This window comes from Diaporthe batatas, assembly GCF_019321695.1.
Source record: "Diaporthe batatas strain CRI 302-4 chromosome Unknown Contig00004, whole genome shotgun sequence".
Lineage (NCBI taxonomy): Eukaryota > Fungi > Ascomycota > Sordariomycetes > Diaporthales > Diaporthaceae > Diaporthe > Diaporthe batatas.
This window is the reverse complement of record NW_025408551.1, coordinates 1,178,381-1,192,816: the sequence shown is the minus strand read 5'-3', so window position 1 is coordinate 1,192,816 and position 14,436 is coordinate 1,178,381. Positions and strand designations below refer to the sequence as shown.

Genomic DNA, 14,436 nt, shown 5'->3' with positions numbered 1-14,436 from the left:
CCTACACGAGATGGACAAGTAGTTAGATGGATAGTCTTCGCGGGTACCGGAAGGGTGGCATATCGCGGAAGAGCCTGGATGTGAGCAAGATACTAAATAAGACCAGGCTAAGAAAGAGCGTTCGAGGAGAGGAGCGATGAGAAGAGTGCTAATAAAACGGGTGCTAGTGAGATGGGTTATAATGAGAAGAGGCGCTCGACTGAAACTGATGCTAAGGCCAAGGTCGAGGAAGACCAAGAGATCGGTAGTCCTTAGGACCTTATCGACTGCGCAATCTGACCAGTGACACAATGAGGAGTCAAGTCTTGTTCCTGGATAATACTGCAATGGTCTTGACCGATCCCTGAGGAGTCATCCAGTGGGACGCTCCCTTTGATAAACCCGAGCATGAATATTATCGTCCATCGTCGTATTCGGGACACGAGGAGGAGGCTGAGCAGTGACACGGATAATTTCGATGCCATTCAGATACCGCATGGAGATATGAGCATTTTTACATTCTCCTCTTACTGCGGAGTGCTGAGGGCAGGGCTAAATGCCGCGGCGGCCTGGCAAAGCGTGGAACCTCCCTTGCTGACCAGGTCGTGATCTCGGGCCCGAGAGGTGAATCATTTTGTCAGCAAATGGGGACTCCGTTCTCCGTCGTCCCACGCTATGCTGCATCGCTATTAGTGCTGAAGGCGCTGAGTCAAGAACGCCACGCCCCCAAGAATCCACTCGGCAATGCCCTGTCGCTCTTTGTTCTCAAGGGATGACCCCATTTGACAGTGTCACTCTCTTCTGTCTGCAGCCCTCATGTCTGCCCTCACGCTGCGTCGGTCTGGCGAAAAGCTCATGAAGCCATACCGGAATCTATCCCTGCACAGCACAAATCAGCCTACCCTGATTTGCCATCGACATTCTTCTGTTGCGTATTTCAGTCGTGCATCCTTCAGTCGTAGCCGGTCGACCCCCGCCTCCCCTGTCTCGATCAAGTCAAATTGCCAGGACCCGCCTGGATTTCTTCGGACGGGCAGTCGTGCAGGACAGCGGAGATCTGCCACTTCTACCACTATGATTGAGAATGGGCAGTCTCAGCGATTACAAGCTCTTCTGACGCATGATTTGCTGGAAGAGCTGAGTTCGCTTTGGTTCCAGCACGTCGTCGACGAACAAGACCTGGTTGTCCCTTCCCAAGACAGCATGATGCATTGGTTTCGGAAGAACGAAGCATTTGACCAAGCATGCTCGTGAGTGCCATCTCGTCCAATGGATAGAATGAAGTCTGATGCCACCGGGACCTGCTGACACAATTCTCAGAGCCAAGTTTCGCCAGACACTTGAGCAGACAAAGTCTCTCAATGTCACAGGAGAGGCCATATTAAATGCAGTCCAGCCAAGGAGCTCTCTGGAGTGGATTCAACTCATCGTCCTTTTGGACCAGATTCCGCGAAATATCTACCGTGGAGAGGAGTCTAGGATAGTCTTCACTATTTTTGATCCCATAGCACAGCATATCGCTCAAGCTGCCACCGCCGCTGGCGCAGATAGCCACCCGCTCGTGAGATATCGCATCGGGCATAGGATGTGGTTCACTATGCCCTTTATGCATTCCGAAGACCCTACGATGCACCAGAAAGCCGTCGAATTGATTGAAAGCATGGCGCGTGACGTTAGGAGTGTCGCCAACAGTCAGGAAGACGTGGGCAACGGCCTAGACGAGAACAACCAAGAGCTTCAAAAATGCAAGACCATCATTGTATCCAAGAGAGACGCTGCTGTCAAGCTTTGTGAAAGCCAGCTGGAATTTGAGATCAAGCACAAGGATATCATCGACAAGTTCGGGAGATATCCGCATCGCAATGGACCGCTTGGAAGGGGAACGACGACGGACGAACAGGAATTCCTGGATGGAGGAGGGGACACTTTCGGTTAGCTGACCACTTGATACTAGTATACCCTCTCGTGTGAGGCTTCATCATGTATCAATGCATATTGACCGGCAGAAGTTATTTTCAACTGGCAAGTTGACCAACCGCATTGAGTTACACAGTCTTATTGTATGGAAATATAATGTATTTCTGGACACATTGGGAGACTCAATAAGACCGGGCTTCACGCAGCCCTTGTCCCTGCAGAGGGGAAATGTGGTCATCAATATCCACCTCGCATCCAAGAAAATTGGATTGAGATATCGTGACTGAAACCTTCGCCACGGAGTCAGCCCGGCTCTCTCCAATACACGTAGATGAATGAATTCCATTTGAGATAAGCCTTTGCCGCAGGTCCTCGATCTTGCTGATAGGCCCAGATGCGTCGAAGATCTGCTTGGGTTCCAGATCAGTTGAATGGGGATTGAGGGTTAACAGGGATTGGAGACGATTGACGAGACATGCGGCCGATTCCAGTCCGATATAGGCGCTGTGGGCTTGAATTAGCGTCTGCTTCGGTGTCAACACTTTGCTGAATGAAGATCCCAGGAGAAAATTAGTGACCACTCTAGTATGTACGGCGCCCCCAATAAGAACAGCTCTTTTCCCTGGATAGAGTTGACCAGCCGTGTTCAAAGAGGCTGTATCTATGCCCGGAGAGGGCTTACGCCTCGACTTCCCTATCATGTGATTCTCCCGTGAGGTCGTCTCTGTGCGATTTTAGTGGTTTCTTTTTTAATCCCCATACATATAAAGTGTATGTGGCGCCTTCATAGAGTGGTAAACGCTCGAGACCCAGCGTTTAAAAATATACTGTGCGATTTTACTTTTCCTTGTTTGAAAGATTTGCTGAGGTCTAGCCGAGAATCCCCGGGTCTTCAGATGGGATAGACTGTTTGGATCCGTGCTGTCAGGATCCAGGCCATGGGGCCTTATCCGGGCGTGGAGTGGTGAAAGGAAGTCGGCATTGGTGCGGACCAGGGGGTTTGACCAAGATGGGTTCGAAAAGATTAGATTAGATCTTTGTCGGTCTAGGTGTCGCCTCGGCTCGGTGTGATTCGGTGATACGTAATCGGTTGACCGCAGTTGGCGACCAATCGTGCGTGGCCGCGCGTCCCAGGGCGTTCCCGTCCGACTTTCTGATTCATGGGCTGAACATTTGAAGCAGTATTCCCAAGACTTAACCCAAAAGATCTTCCCTTCCGGCCGTGTCGAGTCCTTTCCCATGCCTCTGGATCAAGTGAAAATCTGGCGTTATCTTGCTGCGTGCGTTCTCTTTCTAAGGGAGTCAAAAGCTCCGGCGGGACCATGACGTCTCGAATCCTCTCCGCCGCGCTCGCCGCCTCGAGTCTCGCCCACGCTGGGATAACAAACCCTCCTCTGGAAAAAGGCTTCGGACCTAGTCAGGATGTTGCAAAAAGCCGCGGTCCTCAGATTTTCAATGCCGTTAACAACGCCATGAGACAATGGGGCTCGTCTATTCACCACAACGGCATGTCCTTTTATCTTGCCACGGTTCCGGAGGGCGTCATTTTCCATCATGGCAACGATAACGAAACGTCACCACAGGGTCCAGAGTGGCTTGCCTATGAGATCGAACATGCTGAGGGCTTTGCAAGTGGGAGACATGGTCCTCCAGGAAGGGGCCCTCCAGGGAAGGGCCCTCCAGATGATGGCCGTCCACCTCGTCCTGATGGACACCGTTCGATCGAGGGACCATTATCAGTGAAGCTGAAGATACAAGATGGCTTCAAAACTATGGTTGTGAGGGAAGAAAACAATCCGCAAAAGGTCATAATCGATGAGATCTCTTCTGAATCGCCACAACCCATCGACGACACGCAACAGCAGGGTGGATGGCTTCATACCTATCGCACAACTCGACCGTTACGATACCTATACGTTGATGGGATGAGCGGTGGTAAAACCTCTATGGGAACTTTGGATACCCAGGACTATCTTCTCCGGAATGACAAGACCACATTATACACAATGGACGAGCCACCGCATGTGGGAGAAAGAGCTGGTGGTCCGATGGACGAGAGGAGGCGGGCTTCCGAGCTCTGTGATATGTGCTACTACTGGAATATCTCTGGTATCATACGCATGGAAGCTGGTTTCGAGGTCATACACTGTGACTTTCAAGACGGGCTCGACCAGATCCAAGCCCTACAGCGACCGCATCCACAGGACGGCCAGTACGGGAGGGCTGGTTCTGTCGCCAAGTTCGAGTTCATCCGCGCCCTTTCCGAGCGCTACAATGGCATCGGATCATCCAGGACAACTATCGACTTCTCTTCCATGGTATCGGCGTTCTTCTATCCCATCAACCTGACAAACCCGGATCCAAAGCGACCTGATTTGCCACGACTTGCTGATGCCACGGAGGCAGAGCTTGCCTCAATCAAAGCTGACTTGAATCTAGTCATCTCAGAGAGACAAGATGGCCACAATCACGCTGTAAACTGGCAAGCCGTTACAGACCTCATTGTAGCCCGATATGCGGATAGGCTCAAGTACATGGTCGAGAAGGCCCACACGGCGAGCCACCTACTCGATGAGATTGAACACTTGCTTACGGTCTATATCGACCACTCGGGTAAAGATTCTGACCCAATTCCGCCTGCCATCATCCGCTGCACCGAGTTCTACCTTCATGGCATCTCTCCTCAGACCGCAGCCGACAACTTGATACATACCGCAATCAAGAGTGTCGCGTCAGAAATTTGCACTAGACTGTTCGAGGCGAGAGACGTTCTCGTCAACAGATCTACTACTGGCCACGGGATGGAGCAGCTTGCACTCAATGATGCCATGGAAACCATTAGTTTGCTGGTTGAGCACCTGAGTTGGGCTCGCTTCAAGCGCTGTTCGCAGTGTGACGTTGATCAGGTGTGCGTGATCCCGATGTGGCCTTTTGGCACTAAGGAGGACTATGAATCTCCTCGATGTGCCAACTCGTCGAGCATACTAGGTGATGGAGACAATTATTGGGGGGGTTTCGGCCGACCCGGTGGACCTCGCGGACCTCCTGGTGGTGGGAAAGGTGGGAGGGGTCCTCCGCCCCCGTGAAATGTCTTATAACTGTTTACTGAAGCCTCGAGCTCATGGCGTGGGAGTTGATGAAGCAGTGATACCCGATCGTCTATTCCGTATCATGGTCTTACGCGGAAGTCTTATGCGTGTCTTTGTAACAGTCTGTATTTTTTTCGTCCTTGCAGAAACGCTCAAACGAACTCCTCATTATCGTGTCATCGATCTGACTTGGCACCCGTACAATATGATGCGTGTCGGTGTGATGCATACCGCTGATAAAAGTCGCTTGGTGTGGACCAAAGCGTGATTAAACATTTATATCGTACCTCTGCAATTGCACCGCGTTTTCAACTTTGCTGAATGACGGAATGAAGCAAATGACTCAAGATCTCCCCCCAGTTGAGAACTCCACTTTTGTGTGCCTCGATTTTGACGACAACATGTCCAACCATCATGATTCCGAACTGTATCGTAAGAGCATCGCTCGATTGTCGCCTGATCGCTGTCCCTTTAAACATATACCATACCGAACCACTGGTGCTGGTCGGGGCTTTCTTTGATACAGATAGATGTCGCTTCATGCCTCACCGCTGAATCCTATGCGTTGTGTGATGTGTCACATCCAGGTGGCCCTCGACCACTAGTTGACGTGAGGTTCTTCGAAGATGCCCCTTTCCTTTGTGCCAGCTATGCGAGACGTTCCGTCAGGTTCCTTTACCCAGGTTCTGTACACAGCGACTAAGGCACGTGCAACGTGGATTGCCGAGGAGATAGCGTTTGGCCCCCTATGTTTCTCATTGACGCTAGGTACTTAGAGAGATGTAGACTCGGGAATCATCACTCGATCGCAACCATGTCGCCAGTGCTGAAGAGCTCAAACTTGAGCCTTTGTACTCCGACCCCTTGCATTTTCAAATAGTCGGCCATCTCGACCATGAATTGCTCGGGCCCGCAGATATAGTACTCAGTACCGCCCTAGCCGGTGTTAATATCCTGCCCCGGCTCCCAAGTTGATCCATTCAGTGTTCCGAACAGAACCAAAACCTGACAGAAGGTGGAGCATAAAGGAAAATGATGATGCTTACATGGTGCAAGAACAAGTCCTCCCGGGCGACTTTGGCCAGGTCGACACGGAAGTCATAGTCGTACGTGACACCGGCCAGGTCCTGCTCCGCCAAGTGCGTCTTGAAGATATTGGTTCTCAGGTTTGGCATCTGCTTCTTGGCTGCCCCGATGTGGTTGTAGAAGGGGATCATGCGTCGTGCCCCATGTACCCAGCTGACCTCCCGCATTGGCTGCAGGTCCATCATGGTGTTCAACATGCTCACCATCGGGGCCACGCCCACTCCCGCGCTGATCAGGACCACTGGCACGCTGGAATAGTTGTTGGTGTCGAGGAAGAACTCGCCCGCTGGATGGGTCACGTCGACGAAGTCGCCAGGGTTGAGGGAGTCAATCAGGAAGCTGGTCATGACCCCTGGAGGATATTCTGAACGGCCAGACTCCTTTTTGACAGTAATGCGATAGTAGCTTTCGTGTGGTGCATCGCTGAGTGAGAATTGTCGCGATTGGAGATACCCAACGTGTGGTGGGCTTGATTGCACAGATATATATTGTCCTGGGAAGAAGCCAGGCAGGGGCTTCTTGTCTTGTGGCGTGAGGTAGAATGAAACGATGTCGTCGGTTTCGGACTCCTTGCGCTCGATTTTGAACGATTTCCACCCTGCCCAGGTTCCGAACGCTGTGTATATCTGCTTCTCTCGCCCGATGAGCATCTTGGCGAGAATCCAATATGCTTTGATCCATGCTACCTCCGTGTCGGCGGTCATTGCTGACCCAAGGACCGTCTTGAATGCGCGAATGAGATATACGGCCACAATCTCGTAGTGCTCTGGCTTGATGCCGAGAGAACAATGCTTATTACACATGCGCTCGAGTTTCGGGATAAGTTCACTCATGTCGTAGTTGATGGCACTGGCAAATGCAAGAATGATTGATGTCAGGGCACGAGGTTGCCTGTGATTGGCCTGGTTAACCGAATTGAAGTAGTTGTTCAGCTCAGGATGATTTTTCAGCATCTCCTTATAGAAGATGCTTGTGATATCTTCACCCTTTTCTCTCAGCGTCGGTATGGTTGCCTTAACCAGCCTCATCTGCTGGTAACTCAACGTGAAAGACATGACCAACTTGTTGCCAAACAAAAACAAAAGATTTGAACTGTTGAATTGATGACTCGGACTCGCGGTAATATGGGCTGCAAGAGACCGGGGAACAGATTTTGGCTCAGAAGAATCCGTGGAGCAGCGACGTTCACTCAGTCCTGTCTCGGCAATCAGGCCTTTAAATCGAAATGTTCGTGCGTTTTATGTGTTGACGTGCTACTGTTAATCTAGTGTCCTGGATACGCTGGGCGAGCTACTAAGAAAAGTCTCACTGGAAGAAATCGTACGATTTCTTGTGGAGCTGGTCATGCTATGAACTTCTAGGAGATTGAGATCTGGAGACTTGATCTGTCACAATCGATTCTCTACTGCTTGTGACAGGCAACGGCGCTCCAGCGTCTAGACGGGTCGGCATGGTCTCCAGATCTTCCAGAAAACCCGATCTCGCACCTCCAGGCTGGCAGCGGCCTCGAGAAAATATTGCTGCTGGGCCGGATTGTGCAGGGAGCCTCTAGGCAGGGTTTCGCTGATGGACGTGATCGGACCATTGACAGGCGTCCAATGCCCGTGGAATTTGCCATCTTGGCTCGGATCGAAGTTCAAAAATCATTCCAGATCAGAGCTCTCTGGCAATTGTCGCACCGCAGCATGCCATGACGTCGGTCCAGTTCGGAGCATCCACAGCTCCCACAGTGCTGGGACCGTAACATTCTCATGTCGAGACGCCCTGCAAGGTTCTAAACGAGCCCACCAACACTCAGGGTCCAAAAATTTCATACGGGCCTCGGAACCTGACTGCCTGAGAGCCCAACCGACTCCAGGGGGAAAGCTCCGGGGTCGCGGACCCCTGCGGCAAGTTTTGCCTTTGCCGCATTTTCCACGGGCAGAATCGTATGATGTGGGCAGGTATTAGGATCAGGGCTGAATAACAACCTCACCGATCCTGACAGTCAGGCCGTCGGGAATGCCGGAGGGCTCTGCCAGGTCATCCTTCTGCAGAGCTCGTAGCTGCCATGAATGTCAATCTCCGGCGGTCGGTTGCTGAGATTAAAGGCCTATCAGGCGCTCATTGAAGGTGTGATGAGGACTTTTATTACCGCCCCCGTTCTGAGTGCATCCGCGCTACCACAGCACATTCTGAAGCAGAGCTTTGCTTTTACACGGCAATCGCAATCGCCATCGCCTGCCAAAACCTCTTTTAATAAAATATGGAGTTTACTCTTCCTATCCACGTGGGTTTCTCCCATCGGCCGTCCTGGCGATTGGTTGACTTGGGTGGAAATGATGATGCACATGCAGACAGCGCTTCGGCTATATACTTAGGTACCAATGTATGCTGAAGCCACTTTGCAAATCCTTGAACGGGCTGCCGAAAACACGGCCGAGGGTGTGGGAGTTTCACGCGGAGAACTCTTCACTAGGCCCGGACATTTCCAATCCACCTGGGGATATGTGGGGTGAGAGCTGACACTTTCGGTAAGGTTAGGCCGAGAATATCCACCACTCGTACGGAGCCAGGGAAATCCCGGACTCTAGGCCTCTTAGCAATATATATATAATAATAATTTAAAGAGTAATAGATTATATTATTATAAATTTAAATTAAGAAAATTATAAAGAAGTTTATTTTAAATTATAAATAAAATTTTAAATAATAAATTTATTAAATTAAATTAAGAAATATTATAATATATATATTATAATATTTTAATATTAAAAATAATAATAAAAAATAAAAAATAAAAATAAAAAATAAAAATAAAAAATAAAAATAAAAATAAAAATAGAAAAATAGAAAATAGAAAAATAGAAAAATAGAAAAATAAAAATAGAAAAATAAAAATAGAAAAATAGAAAAATAGAAAAATAGAAAAATAGAAAAATAGAAAAATAGAAAAATAGAAAAATAGAAAAATAGAAAAATAGAAAAATAGAAAAATAGAAAAATAGAAAAATAAAAATAAAAATAGAAAAATAGAAAAATAGAAAAATAGAAAAATAGAAAAATAGAAAAATAGAAAAATAGAAAAATAGAAAAATAGAAAAATAGAAAAATAGAAAAATAGAAAAATAGAAAAATAGAAAAATAGAAAAATAGAAAAATAGAAAAATAGAAAAATAGAAAAATAGAAAAATAGAAAAATAGAAAAATAAGAAAATAAGAAAATAAGAAAATAAGAAAATAAGAAAATAAGAAAATAAAAAATAAAAATAAGAAAAAATAAAAATAAAAATAAAAATAAAAATAAAAATAAAAATAAAAATAAAAATAAAAATAAAAATAAAAAATAAAAATAAAAATAAAAATAAAAATAAAAATAAAAATAAAAATAAAAATAATTTATTTATTTATTTATTTTAATTTATATAATATAAATATTATTTAAAACTTACTATTATATTTTAATATAAAATAAATAAATTTATTAATTTAATATAAACTTATTTAATTAATTAAATAAATATTTTTATTTATTTTTTTATTTATTTTAAAAAAGTATTATTTATATTATAAAATTTTAATTAATATAATAAATAAATAAATATAATAAAAAAATAATTTTTAATTTCTATTAATTTATAATAATATTATTATAAATTAATTATCTTTCTACTTTATTCTTTATTAGATTAAGCTTAAAGGTAGTCTTATATTTATGAACTTTAAGCTGTTGAATAAATTTTATATGTTGGATGGCCTTATAAATTGAATTTGAACCATGGAGCTGCTATCTGCATCTTGTTTGCTACCATGACCAGCCGTCTACGAACCTCATATAGTTCGGGTTCTGGCTGGGAGGTGTACTACTATCCAATACCTCCCTTGCCGGCAGCACGGGATCTTCTTGTGAAGTGCCACTATGCACCTCAATCTGCAAGCCGGATGGACAGTCCTCGGGGTTCCGCCTTACAATGTCGATGACCTGCTGAATATCCACGGGTGTACTTTCAGCAGTCGTTCCCGAAGCTTCGGGCCGCGGGGGGCCTTCCAAGATACCTGTCCTGGGAACGAGTCGGTGGTGCTTCACATCTACCCCAGCAGCTGCAAGCCCGGCGGAAACCAAGCCGGCTCTAGCACTGAGCGCCTGTGTTCGGCTTGTTCTACTCTTTCTGGTGAATGCTTCCGCGCGCTGTTCCCCCTCGTGATGCAAGTGTAGGAAATCTTCGAAGAACTCCTGGTCTCCCGCGAGTGTAGCCTTGACCCAACGCCACTGCATTCGTCTTGCTCGGCGCTCCTCGTCCTTCTCGTCGTAATACTCCTCACCGGCGGGCTCTCTCTCCTCTTCGCTCTTCTCCGCATCCTTGGCTTTGGCTTTCTTCTTTTCAGCCTTCCTCTTCCTTATCATCCTGATCGGTGTCAAAAGGGGTGAGAGTCTGTGAGCGATCACGACCACGATCTGGTCAGGCACTAGTCTTATTAATGCTCCAATAGGGAGGACCAGGAAGCCAAACAGGATCGAGAAGCCCCACTGAGCGGGAGTAATGGGTGCAACTTGGAATGCCTCTCCGCCTTTGAGTACGATGGTCACTTGACCAGCAATGGTCAGAGCTTGTACCCCTAGGAACCAGGGGTTGTGGAGAATTCCCTCGTAGATGTGTAAGTTATTATCTACACGTCGACAGCTAGCGATTGATTGATTTATTAATAAAAAGGTGTCTGAAAATGGTGCAGGTACCTATTATGGACTTTGAGGATGGATACTTACTTGGATTGGTTGAACAGGCATATCAGCATATACGTGTTCCAGACAAAGGTTTGGAGCTGGGTCCTTTCGTAGTCGGTAGAAGTGGGAAAGAACTTGTGACCGGCATAATGAAGCACAAAGATGACTGTGAGCTGGTAGATAGTCTGTCCCAGAATCATCTTCCACATCTGTATAGAGATGATCGATGCATTTCGAGGCTCGGGACGTCTTTTCAACGCGTCTCGGCTGGGGTCCCCGGTTGATAGGGCTAGTGAGGCGAAAATGTCCATGATTAGGTTCAGCCATAGCAGTTGAATGACGGCGAAAATAGACGAGTCCGGTCCAGCCACAAGGGTAGAGACTATAGTCAGAACAGCAGCAGTAATGTTGATTGTAAGTTGGAACTGTTGTTTTTGTCAGCTGTCCATTCACAAATGTACTGAGAGACTGACAAGCAGATCTCAAGCGCGGTCCGTTCATCAACGCACCTGTAGAAACTTCTTTGAGGCATCGTTGACCATACGGCCCCAAGCAAGGGCTCGAACTATACTGCGGAAGTTGTCGTCGAGCCTATTCAGAAAGTCAGTCTCACCACTATTATAGAGTAATATCACAGCTGGTGACTTACAGTATAATAGAGCTGGCTTCTTTTGCGATCTCGGTCCCCGAGACCCCCATAGCAAATCCGACGTCTGCCGCCTTCAGCGCAGGAGCATCATTGGTTCCATCACCTGTTACAGCGATTGTTTCACCCATGCGCTTCAGGTGTTGTACAAGCACTTGCTTATCTTCCGGGCTCGACCTAGCCAGGACCTGTAATCTTGGAATCACAAGATCAAGCTGTTCGTCGCTAAGCTGTCTGAACGTCGGCCCGTCCATCGCAATACCACCAGCGGTATATATTCCGCTCTCGATGGCTATGGACTTTGCCGTGAGGAAGTTGTCGCCGGTGACCATTCTGACAAACACCCCGGCATCCTTGCACTGCCGCACAGATTCAATCACCTCGGGCCGCAGCGGGTCGCGGATGGCGAAGAGACCGAGGAATGTCATCTTCTCGCTGAAGAGATTGGTGAAGTTCACTGCCTCCGTCTTGCCCGGCCTTCCTCCCTTGTCACTCATCGGAGGCGTGTCAAAATCTCGGTATGCGAGTGCAATCACCCGGAGCTGGTTGGCGGCATATGTCCTTGTCAACTGGGCCAGTCGATCCCGCATGGCAGCGGTCATATCAGTTGTCGTCAAACCTTCATAGGGGTCCTTGATAGTTGTCGAACAGTTCCCTACAACCACCTCTGCTGCACCCTTGGCAAGCATTCGGTACCTGCCGTCGTCCAGCTTGACCATACAAGCCATCCACTTCAGCGTAGAGTTGAAAGGGAACAGCTCAACCACATTCGCGTTACTTCTTTCCTCTGTTACCGGTCCCAGGCCAAGATGCTGACGGCCATACTTGAGAAGAGCAGTCTCCGTGCTTGATCCGACGAAATCCCCTGTTCCAGCGCCATCGCCCTCAAAGGCCGTGGAATTGAGCACAATGCTGTGCTTTAGGAGCGCCTTTACGTCTTTCGAGAGACTCTCCGCCAGCCTGGCAGAACTCTGGACCTTGATTTCTTCGGATTCAGTCGGAGGCGTGCCAGCATCGTCGCTGAATTGGGACTCTCCCACAACTCCCGTGACCACAGTCATGTCGTTGGTCGTCAGTGTCCCAGTTTTGTCCGAGCAGACCGTGGTAGCGTTTCCCATGATCTCGCAAGACCGGAGAAGCCTCACCAAGTTGTTGTCCTTCAACATTCGAGTTGTTGCAAAGGCAAGGGCAACAGCAACAGCGAGCGATAGACCCTCTGGGACGCCTATGACAACCAGATTTACTGCGAGCATGAAGATATCCAGGAACTCCTCGCCTTTTTCTTGGGGGGTGAGGTGGTCCAAGTCACCTCTTCCCACCTGCACTAGCCAACGAATAAACAGAATCAGGAAGAAGATGATACCAATACCAAAACCGATGAAAATGAGGTATTTGGCAAGGCGACCAAGCTTCTGCTGCAGCGGCGTTTCCTCGACATCCGCCCGGAGGGAAAGCTGCATTCTTCCATGTGTAGAGTGCGGTCCCACCGCAACGACGAGAAAATCCCCGACGCCGTGGACAATGCGGGTTCCAGCAAATATGAAGGGATCCAGATCCCTGCCGCCGCTCTTCCGGTTTGCGTCGTGGATGTAGGCCGCTGGGGTCTTTTCAACCAGATCTGACTCACCCGTCATTGGGCTTTCATCAGCCTGTATGCCGAACCCATCCACCAGCACGCCATCAACGGGGGCGACTTCACCGGCCTCGACGCGGAGCAAATCTCCCACGAGGAGATCAAACACGCTGATCGTTACATGCTTTCCTGACCGCATGACCGTGACGGTCCGCTCCTCCTTCTTCTGGTTGAGCTTCTGGAACTTGTAGTTCTTGTGGTAGTCGTTCAACGCCTGCACAAGAATGATCAAAATAATGGCTGCGACGATAGTGACAGATTCGACCCATTCGAGGCTCGAACCCTGCTTGCCTCCTTTTTGCTGGATCTGGACGGCCTGGTATATACCAAGGGCCAGCGACACAGTCGCCGATGCCATCAGCAGGAAGATAAGCTTGTCGTTCATGGCCAGCCAGCAGAGCTGCAGGAACGTTCTCTGCCTCGGCGGGGGGAGTTTGTTCTCCCCAAAGACGCGTCGTCGGTCCGAGTAACCCCTATTCTCCACGCGCTCGAGGCGAAGCTGCTCAGCAAGGCCGTGGATTCCCTCGCTATGGCTTCGGCGGCGCGGCGCGTCATTGTGCTGCACCTGCAGCTTGGGGTCCGGGGTGAGGATGCTGCTGCTGCTCTCCTTGCATACGCTCTGAGGAGAGATGAGGCCCTCCAGTACGTCCTCGTCTAGGCTCAGCCCGGACGCGGCATCGGTGCGCAGGCCGTAGGCGAGCCCACTCAGCCCCCCGAATGCCTGGAGGGCGAGGGCACTCCGCGCGACGGCGAGCTTGTGCAGGTGGCCCGGGGCGAAGGCGAAAGGATTGTCGAGAACATTGTCGTCGCTGGTCGCGGTGAAGTCTATCTCGAACTTGGGGGCGTGTTTCCGGCTCGATTGTGGCTTGTCAGGCTGGACAACAACATCATTGGACTGCGAGGGCGATGTTGACGTGTTATGGTCAGTCATTTTGGTGCTGACATCTCGCGTGGCACAAGGACGGATATCCTGAGCCGGCTGGGAAGTGGATCAAGCACCAGCTAAGTAGGTCAAGAGAGTCTAGAATCCCAAGAGAGGGTCGGCAAGCCCGAGGTGCTGCCAAGTCACGATCACCACCACTGATCGTGTGCGCTCCCTGCAGGAGAACCCGCTGGGGCCAGCCAGCGCAGTGCCCTACGGTCCCATCAGGTCTGTTCGGCCACGCTGCCCAGACAAAGAGCGGTACAAGTGACGTGGTGAGGCTCTGGGCGCAGTCTCTTGTTCCCTGCTGGGGAAAGGTGCCAAGGCCGGCCAAGACATGCCTGCATATGGCCCCAGCCGCCATCATACTAGGGGGGACATCCTCTTCACGTTCCTGGCCCTCAGACCTTCCGCCACAATGGCCTTTGTTGCATTGAGGGATGGAACAGCACCGCAATCGGG

General features: G+C 49.0%; 4 protein-coding genes across 4 annotated transcripts; 2 read left to right on the top strand and 2 right to left on the bottom strand.

Annotated features, from left to right (window-relative positions):
- Nucleotides 1-759: 759 nt before the first annotated feature.
- On the top strand, nucleotides 760-2,067 carry KVR01_004687 (uncharacterized protein). The gene is made up of 2 exons (XM_044793383.1): nucleotides 760-1,229; nucleotides 1,300-2,067. The coding sequence occupies exons 1-2, from the start codon at nucleotides 796-798 to the stop codon at nucleotides 1,913-1,915; spliced, it is 1,050 nt and encodes a 349-aa protein (XP_044646851.1). The 5' UTR covers nucleotides 760-795; the 3' UTR covers nucleotides 1,916-2,067.
- A 1,010-nt stretch (nucleotides 2,068-3,077) lies between these two features.
- Nucleotides 3,078-7,260, bottom strand: KVR01_004154 (uncharacterized protein). The gene is made up of 2 exons (XM_044790744.1): nucleotides 6,032-7,260; nucleotides 3,078-5,921 (listed from the first exon to the last, which is right to left on the bottom strand). The coding sequence occupies exons 1-2, from the start codon at nucleotides 7,124-7,126 to the stop codon at nucleotides 5,784-5,786; spliced, it is 1,233 nt and encodes a 410-aa protein (XP_044646318.1). The 5' UTR covers nucleotides 7,127-7,260; the 3' UTR covers nucleotides 3,078-5,783.
- Nucleotides 3,219-4,982, top strand: KVR01_004508 (uncharacterized protein; the record flags this gene model as incomplete). The annotated part of the gene is made up of 1 exon (XM_044790637.1): nucleotides 3,219-4,982. One exon carries the CDS (start codon nucleotides 3,219-3,221, stop codon nucleotides 4,980-4,982), a length of 1,764 nt encoding a protein of 587 aa, XP_044646672.1.
- A 2,545-nt stretch (nucleotides 7,261-9,805) lies between the features above and the next one.
- On the bottom strand, nucleotides 9,806-14,436 carry KVR01_004481 (uncharacterized protein). Its single transcript, XM_044790706.1, has 4 exons — nucleotides 11,423-14,436; nucleotides 11,283-11,364; nucleotides 10,816-11,198; nucleotides 9,806-10,732 (listed from the first exon to the last, which is right to left on the bottom strand). The coding sequence occupies exons 1-4, from the start codon at nucleotides 13,981-13,983 to the stop codon at nucleotides 9,856-9,858; spliced, it is 3,903 nt and encodes a 1,300-aa protein (XP_044646645.1). The 5' UTR covers nucleotides 13,984-14,436; the 3' UTR covers nucleotides 9,806-9,855.